A 21,291-nucleotide genomic window follows, 5' to 3' on the forward strand; every position below is an offset into this window, starting at 1 on the left:
GACTTAGGTCTTGACTTAACAAAGGCAAAACCCCGTAGATTATTTTTAAAGGATGCCAATTGCTTACGGAGGCTTTTGGCTTAGAAAAACAATAGGATATAATTGGCTTTGTCTCTAAACAAGGCAGATAATTAGTTGAAGATGATTCTCTATGGGAAAACCATGGTTACAAGTCTTAGGGTAACGTAACGAATTTTGCGAATCGATTTTAAAGAATCTTTTTCATCGTGATCCAGATCAGATCATTGTATTTATTTTTGCATTACAACAAAAGCAGGATTTGGCTTTGTTGATGTAACGCTTTCAAAACAATGATCTGATCTGGATCAAAAGGAAATGCATTTTTGTGATTCAGTTGGAATTTAAAATTCTAAGGATTCAAGTGAACTAGTTTTTAATTACTTATTTGAGAAAAAAAAAACTGGGTGGGCGGTTATTTGTGCCTGTGAGTATATTAGCAAACCATTTGAAATTAAAGCTTTTGGTAAGGTTATCTATCCAAATTCAGACGGTACTTAATCAGGCGAACACAGTGCTTGTTGAAGGATATGGTATGTCAAAGTTATGAATGAATCAATAAACTGCGATCGAAAATTGATTGTTCCTAATCGAGCTTTTTAGTGTCTTTTGGCGGCCATCAAGTTCGCGATGATTTAATGCATTTCATCTCAGGAATTTTTTCATTGGAATATATTTCGTTAGGTGTGAATACGTCAGTTTATAATGCTATAGAGTCCGTCTCTGAGAATTTTCTAAGTGAAGGTAAGAACGGGAAAGGAAATCGAAGTGGATTTTATATAACAATTCACAAATGTTAATCGCTAGTGCGAAATTTATAGAATAGAGACATAAAGTTTCTGGCCTTGGTGAGTGCTCTGAGATTTCTGAAACTTAAATTGACTAATTGACTTCTTCGTTGGACACTTTGACAGTCGAATACCGAGCTATTAAATTCAAAGATCAAAAATGGAAAGTGAAACTGTATAATTGTATTGAGGACACCTTTACCCAAACGAAGTTGCGATAGTGCGGCTTTAGGTATAGTGTTGTTGAAGGCTTACCTATTTGCCTAAACGAACGCTTTTACTAGCCTTAAATGCTTCAAACATTTTCGCCACACATACAAAGGGCATACGTTCAGAGAATACAATCACTTTTGTGTGAAGAAGTGAAACAAAAAAATGAGAAATTTTCCTTCCATTTGAAGTTCCTATCCAATCTCAAATCCTTTTCAGATCTGAAGGATATTAGGAAGGTGTTTACTGTAAACCCTCTGATATAGCCTTCTACCCTGTTAAAGTTATTCTAAAAAACAGTTTGCTCTCCAGTGTTATCAACAACTTTATTCAGCTTTTTGTTTCATATGAGTTCCTGGCGCCTATCTTACATAATGAAACATTCGCATCAGGTATGATCTGTCTTATAATATATTTTTTCATGTATGTGTCCTAGCTTTTCTCTACATGCTTTAACAAAAAAAAAAACAAAAATAAAAATATTTATCAAAATTGTAAAATCCTCTCCATGGAAAAAATATCATACAAAAATGTTGACAGCACTTTTTCAATTAGAAAGTTACACATCAATTAAAAACTTCCCTTCAAAACTATATTGCCATTCGATGTAAATCTAAAAGTTCCGACTCGACTCACACACACACATCCCCAGAACTTCGAACTTTGTTCAATAATACCCGAATTTACTCAACACTACACAGAGTAGACAGCCTGCAGTAGTTTTTGTACTACAAGCGGTCTGCATAAAATAATATAATAATTGAATTCATTACACAAGTAATGCATAACTACATCTAAGCCCCAAAAACTATTTATTCAATGTACACCATAAAATGTTAACATCATATCTCCTCTCTCATGGGCTTCGAGAAGAGAGAATATCCAATGTACCTACTTTACAAAGTTTACTCTTGAATTGAAATTCTCCATCATGTTTTGTCTTGAGGGCAGGCACAGGCATGCAACTCTATGTGGAATTCGTTCAAGGAGAAAAGTCTTAAAACACAATGTTTAAATTAAAACCAAGTAGTACTATAGTACAAAATGTAACTTAAGTTTTAGAGGAGCAGCAGCAAAGGAAACCTACAAATATTACCCACCTGACTAAAGATTGTGCCATTGGGGCACAAGAATGACGCTTTGCCACCATTCAGGTCACAGTAATGCCAAACTTGGCAATTAGTTTCCGGATCACCGAAGAATCCCTTGTACCTTTGCTGTTGGCAGTCGAAAGACGTAACTGGAATTCTGTCCAAGTTTGGGTAATCGATTCCTGGTCGTCCCGAATTTGGTCCTGGCTTCGCACCGGGTAGTACTTGGGTGAATAAGAAAATACGTTATTAAGAGATTTGACAAGTGTTAATGGATTTACTTGAAGCACTGAGGTCCTGTTGAGCTGGTGTACCTTCGTCCTCATCGTTATTGTTGTTGTTGTAGTCGTAATCCTGATCATGATGCTGGGGTGGGTCATCGACAATGGTCTGGCTGCCCTTAAGGTTGTGCAGAATCCTAATTAGTGTTCTTATCGAGTTGTCAATGTTGTCCGGGGTGAGTGTTTGTGGCAGGTGATTACTTTCTTGCAACTTTCTTAGAATCTCTGCCAACGATAGAGTCTTTAAATCGGGTAATGGGTCCTTGGGAGGCAATGGTTCCGAATCACTATATTGCTGTGATGGCTTCAATTTGACTGGCTTAGGTGCAGCAGTGGGTAAGAGTTGTGTGTGCTTAGGTTTGGTTGACACGAAAACCATTGCAGGACGAGGAGTGGGTGAGATGGCATGTAATCGAAGAGTTGGTTGATTTTTGTACAATGGACGTGGCGACGAGACGACGACTTCGACAGGTGGAGGCGCTGGCATTGGATTGCCGACCAAAACCATTGGCGGAGGACGAATGCCCTGTTGGTGGTGGTGTTGGTCTTTTTCCTGGGATGTCGAATGGTCTTCAATCTCCTGCTTTGGATCGTCAATGATGTACTCGATGTATTTGTTCGGATTGCTGTGAAAGGAGAAAGGACACGATTTGAAATTCAGCATGTAACCGTCTGACACAAAGTGGTACACTAATCACTCACCTTGCGTATTGATGAGATTGCAACTGCTGTTGTTGTTGCAATTGTTGAGGATGAGGTGTGGGTGAAGGGATTGGACTGTATCTATGGTGAGATTGTTTGTTAGGATGTAAAATCTGTTCGGGGTCGGTTATCACTTCCGGATGCTGCTGCTGGTAGACGACATGGTTGATGGGACTGTGCTGAGGATACTTTTCATTAAAACGATTCTGATTATGATGATTCTCGGGATGGACATCGACTGATTGCGTAGTCGATGGATGTTGTTGTGAGTTAGTTGATGACGATGATGACGACGACGGTGAATGTACAGGACTAACAGTCGTACTCAAGTCATAGGAATAGAAATGATGATGGTTTTGCTGTTGTACTGATGGTTGTTGAATGTGATAGTGAGGTTGCTGCTGCTGTAAATTCTTCTCCAGCTGATGCTGCTTCTCGTGTTGGTGGTGTTCTTGGAGTTGCTGTTGTTGCTTGTAGCGCAACTGATGTCGTAAGTAGTTGACATATTTTTGCTGTGGTGTTAGATTGTCGGCATTTGAAAATTGCTGTTGCTCGAATTGTTGTTGCTGATGCAGCTGTTGATGTGGATGACGACTCTCTGTTGGCAAATCACTAATAATTCGATAGCTTGGACTGAAATGAAAAACAGTAGATAGGAGATGCATCATGAGAGAGGTTGAGAAATAATGATTTATTCAAAAATACAAAATGCTATTGTGTTGTGCGTGGGACATTACAATTTCTTGTTACGAGAGTTTGTAGTATGTTGTAGGTGTGACAGTGTATTGAGGGAGAATATTGTTATTGGCGCGACTGAAATTTGTCAAACAAGGCACATTTCGATGGATAGAAGATTTTGAAGGAATAAAATGAAACATGTATGTGTGAGGGGGAAGGGGAGATGTAAAAAAATTAAGTGAAAGCAATAATATCATGTTCCACATTTGGATTGATGAGCATATGTGATTTGAATTTAAATTTACACCAATAAGTTTTGGGGGATTGATATAAGTGAATTAAAGTCAACGCGTGTGGACATGAATGATAAAATTTGTGTTTGGAGTAATAATATTTTAAGAAAAACTCGTCAAAAAGGGAATTCTATAAATATCTTTAAAATTATTTTTATTCGCTGAGTATAAAAAATCACTACAACTTTTAGTTCCTTTAGGTTAAAAATCTAAAGAAATGGTAATAAGAAACCAATTTCTTTCAAACTTTTTAGTTATTCATAAATTTGTAAAACTGCGTTTTAATATCCATTTTGCTACACAGTAAAGTAGACAGCTTCATATTAGAGTGACATTTTTGAATACTATTTTAGGGAAATGTTGATGTCGTATACCCCCTATAAAACTATAGACATAAAATATGTCCGGCAAAAGTTCAGGCAAAAAAAACTATTTTATTTAATAGTCGATTTCTTAACCATAGTCAAGCCTCTTTGTGCCACCAATCAGACTACTTTTTTTAAAACTTGAAATGTTAAGAGGTTTAATTATCGTAAAAAGAATCGAAAACAAAATGCAACATGACACACTCTACTTAACATGATGTAAACTCGGTTCACTCATTTAATAGATCCTAGCTAAAAGTGAACTCATATTTGTACAAAATTTACTAAGAGTAACCCCAAAGTTATTTAGCCCAGTTATATAAGGATTCGACATCGAAATGAATGTTCTCAACTTTTTATAAATATTATCTTTGTTTGGAATTCTATTCATTACCGCGTTATATTGGAATAGACTTGGTCGATACCAAGATAATGTTGAATGTCCTAAATTTATATTTTAGTTAGATGCGGCCCCGATTCTCACCAATTATGAATAATCGCATCGTAAGAAAGCTTAATCTTAAAAACGAATAATGTAATAAGTTCAAAAATCCAAAGTATCGTGTGGCACGTTTGATAACTTAAGTATAGACGTTTTTTTTTCATGGGAACCAAAAATTACACGAATCTTTGGGTAAAAAGATGTGTTTTTTTTTTTTTTTTTTTTTTTTGAAAGAGAAAGAAACAATTAATTATTGCCAAAAAATGAGTTTCAGAAATGAAATATGATTCAAATCAAGTACATACATTGTAACATTAGGATAGGAGTCAGGAATCTAAGGAGGTCATACAATTATTTTAGATGAAAGTTTTTTTTTCGGAGATAGGAAATGTGACGATATTGAACTTAAATTCTATTTGGACTACTTTTTGGCGCATAACGTAATACTAAACAAAAATTGATTTTCTAAAGCTATTTAAATACCAATTATGTGTGACCAAAATATTTTTATGGACTTAATGGATTTTTTTCTTTCCCGTTTCGTTTAAAACTACCATCTCGGATTGAGGCCCTTGCATCAAAAAGGGGCAAGTCAGAATTAAACTTTTTGGGGGAAATTAAAAAAAAAAAACCAATTATTTTACGGATGTTTGAAAATTACATGTTAGATATTAAAAAATGTTCATATTTATTTAAAATTTTTTTTTTTTTGAAAAATCAATCTTTCAAAAACGGAAATAAATATTCATAAGCATAAGTGATATCGGTTTTGAAGAACATGAAGAGCATTTTAGAAAAATTGAAAGAGCTGACTAAAAATGAAGTTTTGAAAAAGTTTACTGCAATTTTAAAAACAAAATTACTTTAAACTGTTGAAAAAAATCTTATAAAAACAAGGTGAATTCCAAACTTCTACAGGACTTTGAGGTGAATGATGAAGTGAGTTTTAAAAGGGCTCTATAGATGATCTATGTATTTTGCCAAGCAGAAACGTATTTTAGATCAAAAAAATTCTAAGAGACTATCGTAGAATATTGCTACCAAATGCTTGAATGCTTCTGCAAAATTCAAGTTTATTTTTTAGGATTTCTTATGACAAAGGGTGTTTTCTTCTGCGAAGGGAAAATTTCATGTTCATAAAGCTGAATTTATTTTGGGTCATTTCTGGTATAATTTCAACGATCGAGAAATTGCAATAACTTCTGTCTGAATATACAATTTCTTACTTCTAAGTATAAATGTAAATTTTGTTCAGCTACGTTTTTTCATATATATTGATGAAATATAGTGTATCTAAGTGTTGACAAACAAAATTCAATAAAAAATATAAAACTTACTAAACAAAAATAACTTAAGCTGCTACATAAATTCCCTTGGTTAAAGAGATGTGCCCACAACACAATTCAATTGTTACCTCAATATCTTCTTTTTGCAAAACATAAAATGTATAGACACTCTTCCCAACTGTTGGTAATGGTGGAGCAAAGAATGAATATGGTTAGTCCCCTTAGACACGTCAATTACTTAAACTTGAACCAAACTCATTCTCCAACAAAACCTATTCCTATGCTATGGCCCATCATAAAAACAATTGCTACCGTGTCGTACTTTACAACAATGTTTATTTACTTTTTGTATACGTACCTTGATGGTGGACGAGGAGTGGATATTGCCACATATTGCACGTGCTGCCGCTCCTGTTGGGGAACTGCTTGTGACAAAGTTTTTGACACCAATTCCGAAGAGGGCACCGGAGATGCTGCCGGTATGGTAACAACAATTTCTCCACCTTGTGGTCGATGTCGATGGTAGTCCTCTGAATTTAGTTGTTGTTGTTGTTGTTGTTGTTTATGACCACTAGGACCACTTGAATGTTGTGACTGCAGGTGTTGAAGGTGCTGATGTTGCTCGTCTGCCTGCCCAATAGATGGTAACTCATTGTATAGATGAAGCTGTTGCTGTTGTTGTTGATGAAGTTGCTGCTGTTGTTGTTGTTGTTGTTGTTCATGAAGATCGATTGGAGCCACTGTGGGCTTGTAATTAATATTACCACCTTGTTGTTGTTCGTTAGTATAAACAATTGGTATAAATCGACCCGGGACACTATTTGTCGGTGTGAATGGTGTCATATTTATTTTTTGTGAGTGAAATTGCTGTAAATAAAGTTTTAAGTTATTTAATTGATAAAGTCGTAAAAAATGATTTCAAGGGCATAAAAGGGTTTCGGCAAGTGGGACATTCAATCGTATTGTTCTTCGAGTTTTCATTATTTCCGACCTGGCCAAAACCCAGTAACCAGTATAAATAGACAAAAAAGTTGGTATCTTCCGCAAAAGCTTTTAGTCATTGAGACCCTTGAGAGTCTTATTGACCATCAAACATTTTGACACTTTTTTTTTGTCAAAAACAGTCTAATGCAAATCGTCAAAAATTAATTTCAAATATTTAGATTGATTACCTTTGTCAAGGCTTCATCTTTGTAGGAATGTGGAAAAAGGATTCGTTGTGATGCACCATTACCACCATTTGGAGGTGCAGGTGGTACAATTGAATGTTGCAGTTGTGGCACTTTTACCGCGTGTTTGCTCTTCTCTTTCAACAACTGAGTAGGGGGATGTTGACCACCATAGGCAATTGTTTGAAAGACAGCTTGCGGCGAGTGGTGATGATTGTGATGAGACTGTAGTTGTTGCTGATGGTGCTGGTTATTGACTGGTACCTTCATATGAACATATGCTGTTGGAATGGGTATGGCTGCTGCTGCTGCAGCAGCAGCCGCTGCCGCAGGTGAATGGGTATGCTGCTGTTGCTGTTGCTTTTGAGATTTCTGTGGTGATTGATAGTGAAGTTGCTGTTGTTTTGATGGTGGTGGCTGCGTTTATTCAATGATAGATAATATAAATGAAAAAGATAGACAAGCTAAATTTTGTATAAAATTTTATTTAAACACAATTATTTTTGCTAAATAGTGTTTTTCAATGTGCATGTGCATAGTTTGGGTTTTTGATTAAAATCAAGTCATCTAATGTTCCGATTTTCAATTGCATTGCAAATAATTATACTACGCTCTCGGAAGGCTTAGAGATTTAAAATTAGAATTAGAATTTTGTTTTGTTTATATAAAGGAGAGAAAATAGTCAACACTTTGTGGGTTTTTCGCATCAAAATCAGGTGCAATCAGTCAAACTTACCATTTGAACGACATATTGTTGGTTGATTGGAAATTCTGTTTGCGATGGCGAATAAAATGCTACGTATGGTATTAATCGTCGAGTACGTTCCGAAGCACTCATTTCGGTGCCGAGTGTCCGATTTGTGGTGAATGCCATATTTATTGGAATAAAACCACCCTCAGTGGTTCTCATTATGGCACTTGAAGCATTTCTCAGTCCAGCTTCTGGTGAAACTTGTATGGCAATGGATCTGTCAGGCACTAAAATAAAATAAAAAAAAAAAAACAATTAGAACGAGAATGTCTAGATTCTTCAAGTCGAAATATCGGAAAATATAAATTGAACTTTCAAAACTGTTGTGGTTTGCAAAAATCACAAAATTCGAAAAAGAAAATGGATGTTTTAAAATCTAATTGTTCAAAATGGAAAAATTGAAAAAAAAAAAATCAAAAATTCTTAGCCCTTCGAAAATCAATTAATATTCTTCTTGGGCGGACATTGCAAGAACGCAGCGCTTCAAAAGTGTAACATAACTTTTGAATTAATGAACGGATTTAAATGATCAGTTAAAAATTTTTTTTTTTTTAATTTTTTGTCAACAATTTCTACCAATAAAAATGCTCTTAAATTTTGTTGGTTCGGTCAAATATTTTAAAATGATATTAAATTAAAGTTTTAAATACCTCAGCTCAGTATTATTGTGTAAGGGAAAGCCACTGTAATGTATGTGTAACTTTTTTTCTAAAAAAAAAACTTAAAGAGCTAAAAAACATTTTTATCACTGGTCAATTAATCCAACGAATTGATCTATTGTTGTTATTTATGAACGGTCAAAAGATGTACCTACATAACTGATCATTTGATTGTTGCAAGTATGTTAAGATAATCGAGCTGGATTTTAATGCTTTTTTTTTCTAATATATAAACCAGGAGTTTAATTTTGTAATTGTTTTTTTCAAAAATTTCTCAGAAAAAGCTTTTCAAAGTTCTTTATCATGCACAAATTTAAAATGGACTTGACATATTATTATTCATATTTAATTTAGACAAACAAGATATATTTTAAAAGGATATCAAATCGAATCAGAAAACTGAAAAAGTAACTTAAACTATTCGAATGTTTTACCATCATCCTAACTCACTGTTTTTCAAAGTTAACTTAAGCTGAAGTGTGATAATTTTTTTATTTGGCTTACCTAATTCAAAGATGTTTCATATCCTAGTCGACTTTTAGCTTAAATCGAATCACGAAGAATCTGCATTACTTGTTTTATTTTTTAACTTCAATGATAGAATTAATTCTAGAAGGTAATTTTTACTCAACCAGAAACAAAATGTTTGTTAAAAAAAGACATCAACAATAGAAAAGTGCATTGCTTTCCATTTCAACTATAACCATACAAGTCTTCAAGGAACTAGGAAAATAAGGATGTTACTTTGTAAACCTTCTTAATAAACTCGTGCCATAACTTTCCTTTGTTAATAAAGATTTTTTTCTTTCTTATATCACAGGCATCATTATTCAATCCGTGTCAAAAGTTGTCTTGATTACGTCTTCCGCGATTATACAATCAGATTGCATATCGGCGTTAATAGTGCAGTAGCGTTTGTTCATAACAATCCGTCAATCGTTTATCTCAATAAAATCATAACCTTCTTCTACAATTTCAATTCAATTTAGAAAAGAAAAACAAAAAAAAAAATAAATAAAACATTCACTCACTCATTCATCATAAATCAAATTCACACAGAAAGTAAATATTTCAAGACTAAACTCGATTGTTAAAAGGAAGCAATTTCGCTTCGAATTACACTGAACTTTCAATTTTCGCAATTCCCGACAATACAACACGATCATTAGTTTGCTGTTTTTTTATCTCTATCTTTTTTTGTTTTTGTAGATATTTTTCTATCTCAGTTCTGAAGTTGACTATAAAATTCGTGACGTAAATCATAGTTCGTCAATTGTTTATAGATTCGCGCTTGACTGATTTAGTGCGGGAGGATAGAGATAAAAATAACAACACTAGTTTAGAGCTCGAAAGCATTATGCTTATTGCTTTTACAACCAAGACTCAAGACAAATAAGAAAACAAAAGAATGCTATAGCAGTGACAACAGTGATTTGCACCTGGTTGATCATTGTTCGCTAATCCATGTTCTCGTTAGATCTGAATACGATTGAACTCCACTTAAAAAAGGTGACTATAGATACCAATATTTGTATTAGGTGTATTTCACACGCCAAAAACTTAGCTTAAGTGAAAATTTGTTTAATTTTATAGAATGAATTTAAAATGTTGACTGGAATCAAATGATTGATTTTGTTGACAAAACGGCAAACGTTTGCATTTGACATGCAAAATTATCGATAAAACGCTAGCTTTAACCGACTATCTGTCCATAGTTTTTCTTCAGTAAACAAGTCTTTAAAATATTGGAAAAAGGTCCGAAAATATTCATATTCATGTAATACGTTTAAAAGTGCGAATCATTTGAATTTTATCTCGAACAACGATACAGTGCCGCTCACTTGAATAGCACACCTTTTTTGTTCTTAATTTAAGTGGATATAATTCCAGTCTCTTAATAGTTATATAACTGTTCAATATTTCACTATTTTGTATGTCCCCTTATGCACTCTCTCTCTCTGAGCAAGATCATTCACTTTCAGCTAAAATTTGCAATTTTTTGCGGATTAACTGATTTCACTTTACATAGTCAAGGCCCTGAGATACTTGTATTCTTATGCAACAACGTAAGAAAAAAAGTGCAGCATATTGATTTCATTACTTGAGATTACCTGCTTTAGCCAAACAAACCACAAGACTGGAAATACTGGTGTCAATATTTTGAAAATGTTAAAGATTCCTCCAAGCTCCGGAGATTACTATCGAAGGAACATTATAAACCTTAACGAAGGAACATTGTAAGTTACAACCCTTAACGAAGGAATTTTGTAACCCAACATCTTTCGGACTTAGCCTCTGGAGCGCATTCTGTATACTCATTGAGAACTCTTGAGAATCCGATCAACTTCAATGCATAGAAACCTGCTAAACTTAGACGTAGAAAAGACTTTTATCAAAGTCCTTACACCGAGGGAAAAGCCACCATGAAACCACGTAAAATCAATGAAAACCACATTGATTTAACTATTATCACAACAAAAACATTAATGTTAAAAAAGGAGCCAAGTTCTCCTGTGTTGAAATTATGCTGGCACAAAAAGTACTGAGATGTAAAAGTGTACCAAGTTCTAAAGTTTGGGTTCAAATTCGTATCAATAAAATTTTGATTGTTCTCTTGACAATTTTTCTTTTAATTACCGATTTTTAAAGTTACAGCCCTATTCTGCTATTCGATTCACGTGAAAGTCTAAAATAAGAAGCGTTTAAAAGGTGGTTAAAATTAAATTTAGACAATTTATTTTTCTTTTGAATTTCTAAAACAGACGGGAACAACACTTTGCTATCGAAAGTTAGAAGTTTTTCAAAGCCAATTTGACATGATTAAGAAAGGGAATCTTTCGATTCACGTGAATCGAATAGCAGAATAGGGCTGTTATTTCAAAAATTGCCAAGTAAACAGTCAAAATTTTATTGATACGAATTTGAACCCAAACTTTAGAACTTGGTACACTTTTACATCTCAGTACTTTTTGTGCCAGCATAATTTCAACACAGGAGAACTTGGCTCCTTTTTTAACATTAATGTTTTTTGTTGTGATTTCACTACTTTTTGCAAGGTATGGCTGTAGAATTGAAAATCACTATATTTGATGAAAATTCAGTGAAAATGGGCGGTTGCCACGCCACGATAATCAGAAGTGCTCTATTATATTTAATGAAAATTCAGCGGAAATGGGCGGTTGCCACGCCCCCTGGCTGAAATTCTCAAATTTTAAATTTTTTCCTTTGTATAAACTACCATCTCTACCATTCTACTAAATTTCAAGATTCTACGATAATCAGAAGTGCTCTATAATATTTGATGTTAATTCAGCGGAAATGGGCGTATGCCACGCCCCCTGAATTGACAATCTCAAATTTTCGATTTTTCCCTTTGTATACACCACAAGCCCTATCACCGTGTAAAATTTCAAGTTTCTACGTTAAAGGGAAGTTCTCCATAATTTTGATGATCTGTCAGTGAGTGAGTCAGTCAGTCAGTCAGTCAGTCAGTCAGTCAGTCAGTCAGTTACGGTTTTTGCGATTTTTGAAGCCCTATATCTCAGAAACTACTCATCGTAAAAGGCTGAAATTTTGTGAGGAGTTTGGTTTTGACAAGCTCAATAAATGTAGCGAGTTTGAAATTTCTAGCATCTTTGGTGTGGAAGTTAGAGGGGGGTCGAAAATGGCCTGAGTTGTTTCCTGTAAATAAGGGTGTAGTGCCAAAGTTGCTAGAGAACTTGGCTGGGCACTACCGTGCCCCTTGATTCGGAATGATTTTGCGTTGAAAATGAACATTTTAAGATCAACGTGGAAAAAACGTTAATTTTTAATGGTTTCGTATCTTAAAGTCACATAAATCAAAGTAGTTCATCTTTGAAACAACGATGTTTCAACTTCAATTTTATATTTTTATATTTTTTCCCTCAGTGTATAAACTCCATTAGAGACGCTGTAGTCGAATTTTATGGCGATGACTACATCAGAGATTGGGAAGAATCCAATCCACAAACAAGACCAAATGAGTTAGAAGAGATACACTTCAGGGTACTGTTATATCTTCTCATCTACTCAACAACCAAGGCAATACAAAACTGATTCCTTGTACTAACAAACCAAAATGCCCCTGTTCACTTCCCCTCAGCTAAAAAAGTGGAAGAAATCAATAAGGTCCTATCAGTACAGTTTAAAAAGTAACTAAATCGAACCCTGTCTTTATCAGGATGCCGGCCGTTGGAAGACTGCTCATACGTCAAGCCATTCGGCTGACTTCAAATGAAAATGAGTAAAATGTTCTAATAAATTTTGACTGCAGTTATGTAAGTTATCAATTAACCTAGAGAATTTCACCTTGTTACAAAGCTCACTTAAAAAAAGTGTGTAGGTATTCGATCATTATTTTTCGATCTAGACTTTTCTGTATCCGGAATTCGTGATAAGTGATTGGGGAGACTGCTTTGTTTTAAGTCGCTCAACTTAAATAATACTTTTGTTTTGAGGGCACGAGTCCAACAATATCCGCGAGTTGGTCAGTGAGAAGTCTTACTTAACAAATGAAAAAAAAAAAAAAAAAAATAAAACTACGCCAAAAAAATCACGACTTCATATCCATAGAGCAAGTTCGTATTGAAGCCACGAACGTGCATTAAAAGAATCCATTTCGGTTTACCTACAAAACAAAATGAACGGCCCAGTGTGATTATTTATTATGTTGAGTGACTGTCTGTCTGAATGTCTCTGTTCAAACGTCAAGAAGTTGATATGATACACCAGAATGAGATCGACATTTAAATGGTTTGAAAATTGTTATTAACCACCGAATAGTTTTGCAGAGAAATAGAATATTTTTTTTTAACTCCATGCAACACCTGGGGATGGGAAAAATTGGAAACAGCTTTTTTTTCATTCAACTACGAGATTGAAACCTGAAAGAAGGTTATTTATTATGCGATCTCATGGCTGTTTTGTGGTGTAAATTGAGAAAATATTCTCACAGCAAGGTCGTTCGACTTCGGGTGATTCGATTTGTTTGCAAAGAAATAAAATCATAAAATGAGATTGTGATCTTGATACAGTCTGAGAAATAAGAATTGAGCTTTTAAGTATTGATATTTTATAAATAATTTTACATCACAGGCATGGAGCAAAATAAATGTATTCTATTAGGAATTATTGTAAATGAATTATATTCTCTAGAAGAAAAATTGTCGATCCTTGTATCAACTGAAAAAAAATTACTTTTTGCATGAATTTTGCAACAGTAAATACCAGACTATTATTCCAAGAATATTTTTTTTTTTTCATGAGATCTATATGCTGACTGGTCTGCCAAGCCTTCGGAAACAGGTCATTAGATCGTGGTTTGTTGCCCACCAGATGTCTGAGCTTACATTCAAGCTTTTATTGAATGCAGGAAAGTACAATAGAGTTAATTGGTTGTGTAATTAAAGGTGGTTATGAGATTATAATTGACGGATCAAAAATGGAAACAGACATTGAATCCGGTAATTTTGGTTATCAGTTTATGGGAACATTTGAAGAAGCCTTGGAGCATATAGGTAATATTAGGAATTACTTAAAAAAAAAATGTAAGATAAGAAGCTTTTGGCACTCAGCTTAATTTTCGCTTAGCGTGCAACAATCGAAGGTTGCACCTCAAAATGGTTTCCCAATCGATATGTGGTTTTCCTCTGGCCTGGACGTTTGCTCTTCCTGTTCAAACATTTATATTTATAATATCAGTGACAAGCTAGTTTCTTTTAAAAACAAATGCATAAACGTTATAGCAGTGCCAGGCCAGTGCCTAATTTAGGCAAGAATATGTTTTTCCATCTTGTTTCCATATTTTATTAGATAGTGGAGTAATTAAAGCAAATTATTAGGGGACCCGACCGAACACCTCCGATTTTGATGATCTTATTTTTCAAACGTCTGAAATTAACATCTATGGGTTAAAAATTGCCATTGTTGCCGTATTGTTTTTTTTAATTAAAATTAAGATTTTTGTGAACAATGTTTTTGTTAAATTTTATGAATTAAATAATACCAGAAGATTGTCTAAGTTATTTAAAGAAATAAAATGCACGACTGGGTCGCACGTACTTGCTCTTGTAGTTCAAAGCATCTTTATCTTAAATATCTATTGGAAATTTAAGATTTTGTGCAGAAAAAAAAAAAATAAAAACAAAAAAAAAATCGAAAGTTAAAAAAATTCAATTTTTTAAATATTTTTTGAAAAACTTTTTTTTTAAAATTTTTTTTTTACATTTTAAACTTCAATACCTATGATGTCTGTAAATTTTGAAAAAATTGAATTATGCTTTGATGAAATATATGAACTTAAAAAACATATCAATTTTTGAAAAATGGCAACGCAATATTTCCGCTCTCGGCATTTTTTGAGAAAAACTAAAAATGCAGTTTTGTTAGAATCAATAAGAGTACTGCGCACACCAAATTTTAACGAAATCCTTAGAGCCGTTTTCGAGAAATTTGAAATACCTCGAAAACGTTATATGGGAGATATGCGTTAAATTGGAGATATTAAAAAAATAAAAAAAACGGTCCTAGGGAATTACGTAAAAATCATCTGTACCAAGTTTCAAGCAAATCCATCCATCCGTACAGATGGACGCACAGACGCACACACGCACAGACCGACGGACGGCATGACGAAAACCACTTTTTTGATCTTCTCCATCATCGTAATGTTGGTTTTGATTAAAACCTCGATTTTTTTTTCTACACGAAACCAATACTTGCCCTATAGAGCAAGTAAAAATCTTTATAGGAGTGAGGGACAAAAATGGTTCTCAAACTCAGAATTTTGTATAAATATTTATAAATAAAAAAGTTCTACCTGACTTTTTTTCAAACCTTGTCATAATAAAATATGAATTTATCTTTCAAAATTTTTTGGCCATAAATATTGTTAGTTTAGTTTTGAAAAAAAAAACTAAAAATTACTTCAATTTCGTTGAATTTTCTTGATACAAACTGAATTTTTGCATTGAAATATTTGATTTTCTCTAAGACTGACAAACAGAATCTTCAAAATTTAACTATTTAACCTTCAACAATAAAGGCGGTTGAATGAAAAATAACTTTATATTTAAATGTTGAACTACTTTTTTAATTTTTTTTATAAACTATTATTCATATCGACATTTCGTTTTCTAATTTCAACTAGCAATAAAGACCAGATGACCAGAAAACTTTGAAAAACGACATGTTAAAAATTTTTCAATTAATTTTTTTTTCAAAATTCCAGTTTTTCAAAAACTCTTCAATTTACTTGATTTAGGGCCAATTTATTGAGCTTCCATTAAATATTTAAATTTATCGTTTTAGTTACCGGCGTTTTTAAACTATTGACGCCTTTAAGTATACATCATTAAAAGTTCATTTAATTCACTCTTCTTTAGTTAAAGCCTTTACCTCTAATGGAAACTTTAAATTTCAAACTCTGTTAAAAATATCCTAGGGAATTTTTATTTTTTTTTGTATTCGAACTGTCAAAAACTACGATTTTTCAAATTGAATTTGAAGATTTTAATTATAAACAATATGAAAAAACATAAAAACTACGGCGCGTAATTATTTTGTAGCCGAAAACGCAAGACGAAATCCCAAGACGAGAGACACGATATACAAAAGTGGTCTAAAAAGTTTTGAGTTGATTATAAAATGCAGCATCTCAACCCTGATTGGTTTTACTAGCAGTGCTTTTTTAAAGTGGAGAGGATAAATCTAGGGAATCTAGTACTATATGTGCTCTTCTGAGCTCGGGGAAGTAGGTAAGAAATGCATTAATTTCTTTTAATTTTGTGTCTATTAAAAATCTAAATTGAAGTGTTGTCTCTTCCCTTGATAGAATTTCTGGTGAGCTGTAGTCATTTTATATATGCATTATGCATAACTTATTTATGGAATAAATACATACATTATAAATATGTGTACGGTGTACCTACCTACAAAAAAATTCTCGTCTGGACTCTATTCATATAATTGTGTTGTTGTTTTAATAATTCTTTAGCTAATTTGACGTTTTTTCAAAAAAATTAATAATTAAACAATAAAGAAATGACATTTAACACTAATGGAGAGTGAATAAATAGAAAACCTGTTTAAAACCACAATTTGCTCTAAAAATCCCTCTTAAAAGGTCGAATTTGGCTTTTTATCTAAAAGGACTTTTAAATTTAATGCTCGATTAGTTAATGATGTCAAACTTCAAAAATTGCTTAAAAGAGAAAGAATTAAACGAATTTGGTTTTTAATTTTAAAATTCCCTTTTTTAATGGGGATTTAAATTTAATGGAGTGTCAATAAATTGGGCCTTAAAGTTTACAAATAAAATTAAGCTTTTTAAAAACGTACATTTAAATAATGTACATTTTTCTCACAATTTGTGAGAAAATTGCATCTATCGGTTAAACGATGGAAGATTGTGCCTCACTGCCATATAATTTTTTTCCTTAAGGGGGGAAATCCCTCTGGAAATTTTTATTTTTGCATTAATTTTTTTTTGCCTTATAAATTCATTTAACAACCGAAGAAACTATTTTCAGTGGTCTAAGCCTTAAAAGAAGCCTCAAATGCCCCAAGATAGTCACGAAACCCATGCCAATTGAACCTACCTCAGTACTAAAACGAAAACTTTAAACGCTTTTTCCTCAAAACGCGCTTATTTCCGCGCCGTGCAACGTAACTCAAAAACTAATGAAGCTACCGACAATAAATTGAAATAAATTGCAAATTACTCTTCAATTTATTGGCCATTGCATGAACCTAAAAGTTCAACAAAATTTCTACAATAAATATTTTTTTTAACAACTTGTTTATAAAAAAACATTGTGTTTTTTCGGTTTTTTGGTCTCTAATTTTTATTGTACACTTTTTTTTTTTACTAAATTTAGGTTCATGCAATGCGTATAAATATATTTTATTGGAAAAAAATTTCTTTTTTGATTATAAAGAATTTTCTGGACCTGGACATTGCACGGCGCAAACTCGAGGCGTCAACTTTAAAGAGCTGTAGAGCCGCCATTTTGTTTTTTTTTGTACTTCAAAAAAATTCGTTGAGCCAACGAAAATTTAATTAATTTTCAGCCGATGAAAAATTTAATTGGCTCAACGAAATGGCTTTCATACGTTAATGAAGAACTTCATCAATCAACGAAAACTGTAGTATTTTAATAAAATTTTTCATAAAAATTTTTGATCGAGAGTTAATGAATTTTTACATCACTTTACGAAATTTTTCATCGATTAACGCAAAATTTAATTAACCACGATGATATATTTCGTTAGTCAATGTATTTTTTGATTAATTTATGAAAGAACTTTCGTTAGCTAACGAATTTTTTCGTAAATTTAATGAACATTTTAATTAAATTACGAAAAAATATTCGTAAGCTAACGAAAGTTTTCGTTGTATTTTTTTAGTAGATTGTAGTATTTTTTTTATTGGACTTGTTAAATTATTAATTTAATATAGTCCAAACCAAAAATTGGCGTTTCGACCCGGTGGAGCTCACTTAAGTCAACTGATGAGTCCGACTTATTGTGAGACATCTTGTCAATACGCAAATATTTTTTATATTCAGCTCAACTTACATAGATTTTTAAACAAAAACCTAATGTGAACTATATACAGCAAGATTCAATTTTTAATCATTAAAACAGAAATGCACCCAAGTCTACGTTTTTTTTTTTTGTAAGGCAACGATTTTTTTCGTTAACTGATGTATTTTTTCATAAGCCAATGTAATATTTCATTAGTATATAAAGAATTTTCATAAGCTTATGAAGATTTTCGTTAGTTGATGTTGAATTTCATAAGTTAATGAATTTTTTCGTTACTTAATTAAATATTTAATAAAGTAAGGAAAAAATTCTTATTTTTATTCTTTAAAATGAGTATGAAATTTTTCGTTAATTGATGAATCTTTTCATTGAATTGGATTTTTTGGCACTAAAAAGGGAGAAAAAGTGTATGAAACGTTTTCATTAATTGATGAAGGTTTTCATATTACGAAAAATTACATATTTTCGTTGAGCCAACGAAAGTTTCGTTGGGCCAACGAAAATGTAGTGTATGAAACAATTTTCGTAATTTTACGAAATTTATTATTTTCAGTGAATAATATCACATACTTTCCCAAATTGCAATAAATGCTTTCAGTTTTCCAAAAAAAATTATTGAAAAAGCTGTCGTCCAGAGGGATTTCCCCCCTTAAATAACTTACACAATCTTTTCATATCATTTTATTTAAGATACTCAAAAAAATTTTTTGAAAACAAATTTTTTTATTCACAAAAATCTTTATTTAGATTTTAAAAAAGAATACGACAACAGCGGTAATATTTCTATAGAGATAAAATCGTTAAATCATTGATGCAGCCTCCATTAAGTATATTCAATATAAATTTAAATTAAATATCTAATAATATGATACCACCAACTTTATTGTTGATTTTAAAGTTAAATAAAAAAAAAACTTTAAAAAAAAACATCCATTTCTAACTGACTAAACTACCCTAGAAACTACATACTGTACATAAATCCAATTCATTAAGAAAACCCATTTCAATTCACTCTTCATAACTCAACTTTAAAAGCTTCAATTCACTATTCTCTATGTGTTTCTACCAAAGACATAGTAAAACACTGATCCAATAACCGACAATGATTTCGATCTTAACTACCTATGCCTCAAGACTGCGGTACGCGAGCGCACTCAAGAGGGTCGTTCCAAAAGAGATCGTTGTTTGTTGTTCCGACTGTCACATATATTAACCTATTGTCTGACTCCTGCTAGGTTTAACGTTTCTCTATTTTTTTGTATAGGTACGATTTCGATACTAAAAAACGAAAACAGCGAAAAACACTGCAAGGTCCGTCCACCGATGAATATAAAATAGAGTCGTGACAATTATATTCGATGTTGGTGATCTGATTACATTACGGACAATCGTAAATCCATACCAATCGCTTACCATCGTCTTTGGTTGTTCCAAAGTTTTGTCGTTTTGAATGCTGTAGTTGAATGGCGGCGGTTTTTTGTTTTCTTTAAACATTTTTTTTTTAACATCAACAACGGCATCTACTTTGTGGTGGTTGAATATTTAGCTTTCGCAAGTGGCGGTACAATTTTCTTTGTGACAAAATGAATTGAACAACATCGGTAGGAGCCCATAACATGCGCTCTTACGCACTTGTATTTTATTTTGAGGGTTTTATTATCCGGGAGGCATAACTAAGCTCCAGGTGTCAGAAGAACTTCAAACTTCATGTTACATTCACTGTTAGAGGGCGCAGCAATCGCTGGAATTAATTAACACTAAATGAAAGTAACATTTCGTAATTATTTCGGTATCGGTCGTCGTTGTTCCTCTTGCATTCACTTTGGGATTTTATTTCTTGTGGTCGCTTGGACCGATTTCAACTTAAAATTTTGTCAACCTAAAAGTACATAAGGCACCAGGAGCGTGCCTCGAATGGGCTAAAAAAGACACTCATTTCTGTTCATTATGGACACCAAAAAAAAAAAAAACCTAAAAGTAACAACTCCGTTGTTTGTATCTAATAATAAAAGATAGGTACTAGCAGATAGGTGCACAAAGACATGCAATCCATGAGCTTTTATTTTTTTTTTAGTTCAATTTTTTTGTCCAATAAAATACGTGAGTCAGCATGTGGTTTTGCTATATGTGGTGACTTTGGGTCAGTTGAGATAGTAAATTGCATTGAAGCAGAACATTAAACATGTGAATTTAATGTTTATATATGCGAGGCGTTAAAGGTAGGTATATACACTTCTATTGTTGCATAATATTGTGATACTTGATAGTTAATATATGAGTTTTGTCTTGTGAGAAATACATATAAACAATCTCATAACTGTGTGACTCAACTTAATGATAATTTTTATTCCAATTTTTATATCCGTAATTGCATATAGGTAGCTTTAGGACTTGACTAACTGCATATCAATTAACAAAATTACGAGTCAATTTACTTTTTATTGTTTTGTTCAAGATTATGTTCTCTCGGTTTCCTGCTTTCAAATCATCTAAAATTTAATCAATCTTTTTTGTAATAGTTAAAAAAAAAACTGCTCGTGCATATTTCAAGATTATTGCAAATTATATATACAAGATATTCAACATTAACTTTTAATCTTATTGAGCTTTGATTTTGTATTTATTTATTTTGTCTCGATATTCAATATGATTGATAGTATCACAAAGATTTAATAAATTATTATGAGTTTTTAAGTTTTTAAGAGTTGATTGGATCTTTGGTTATTAACACCTAATTAATGAGTTGAACTTTTTTATTGTTTTCATCAAGTCTTACTAATTTATTGCAGGTTTTCTATTGTTAGAGTATTAATTAACATTTATTATACTGAAGTGTGTAAACAGTTGACCAATATTTTTATAAGAAATAATAATTAAAATCTTTTAATCTTTAATGGTTTAGTAACAGTTCCGGTACTTTTGGCAAAATTTTCAAAATAACAATTTTTAACTAAAATGTTTCGCTATTACACTACATATGTTACCAAAATC

The 21,291-nt window shown here is 32.5% G+C and overlaps 2 protein-coding genes across 4 annotated transcripts in view; one reads left to right on the plus strand and one right to left on the minus strand.

Moving 5' to 3' along the window:
* The window catches only part of LOC129916565 (uncharacterized), a 210,202-nt gene that overhangs the window by 11,235 nt on the left and 177,676 nt on the right, over positions 1 to 21,291 (plus strand). The window lies entirely within an intron of this gene.
* Positions 1 to 21,291, minus strand: part of LOC129916566 (uncharacterized) — an 86,365-nt gene that overhangs the window by 2,294 nt on the left and 62,780 nt on the right. Inside the window, exons 1-7 of one of the 3 annotated variants that reach the window (XM_055996581.1) lie at positions 9,765 to 9,784; positions 8,060 to 8,301; positions 7,327 to 7,740; positions 6,513 to 7,021; positions 3,091 to 3,723; positions 2,389 to 3,014; positions 2,117 to 2,331 (exon numbers count right to left, since the gene is read on the minus strand). In XM_055996581.1, the coding sequence (XP_055852556.1) occupies positions 2,117 to 2,331; positions 2,389 to 3,014; positions 3,091 to 3,723; positions 6,513 to 7,021; positions 7,327 to 7,740; positions 8,060 to 8,301; positions 9,765 to 9,768 (2,643 nt within the window). In that variant the 5' untranslated portion in view covers positions 9,769 to 9,784. Of the gene's footprint in view, positions 1 to 2,116; positions 2,332 to 2,388; positions 3,015 to 3,090; positions 3,724 to 6,512; positions 7,022 to 7,326; positions 7,741 to 8,059; positions 8,302 to 9,237; positions 9,704 to 9,764; positions 9,785 to 21,291 lie in introns of those variants that run through there. The other 2 variants (XM_055996583.1, XM_055996580.1) reach the window with 2 other exon arrangements.

This window comes from Episyrphus balteatus, chromosome 3 (genome assembly GCF_945859705.1).
Source record: "Episyrphus balteatus chromosome 3, idEpiBalt1.1, whole genome shotgun sequence".
Taxonomy (NCBI): Eukaryota; Metazoa; Arthropoda; class Insecta; order Diptera; family Syrphidae; genus Episyrphus; species Episyrphus balteatus.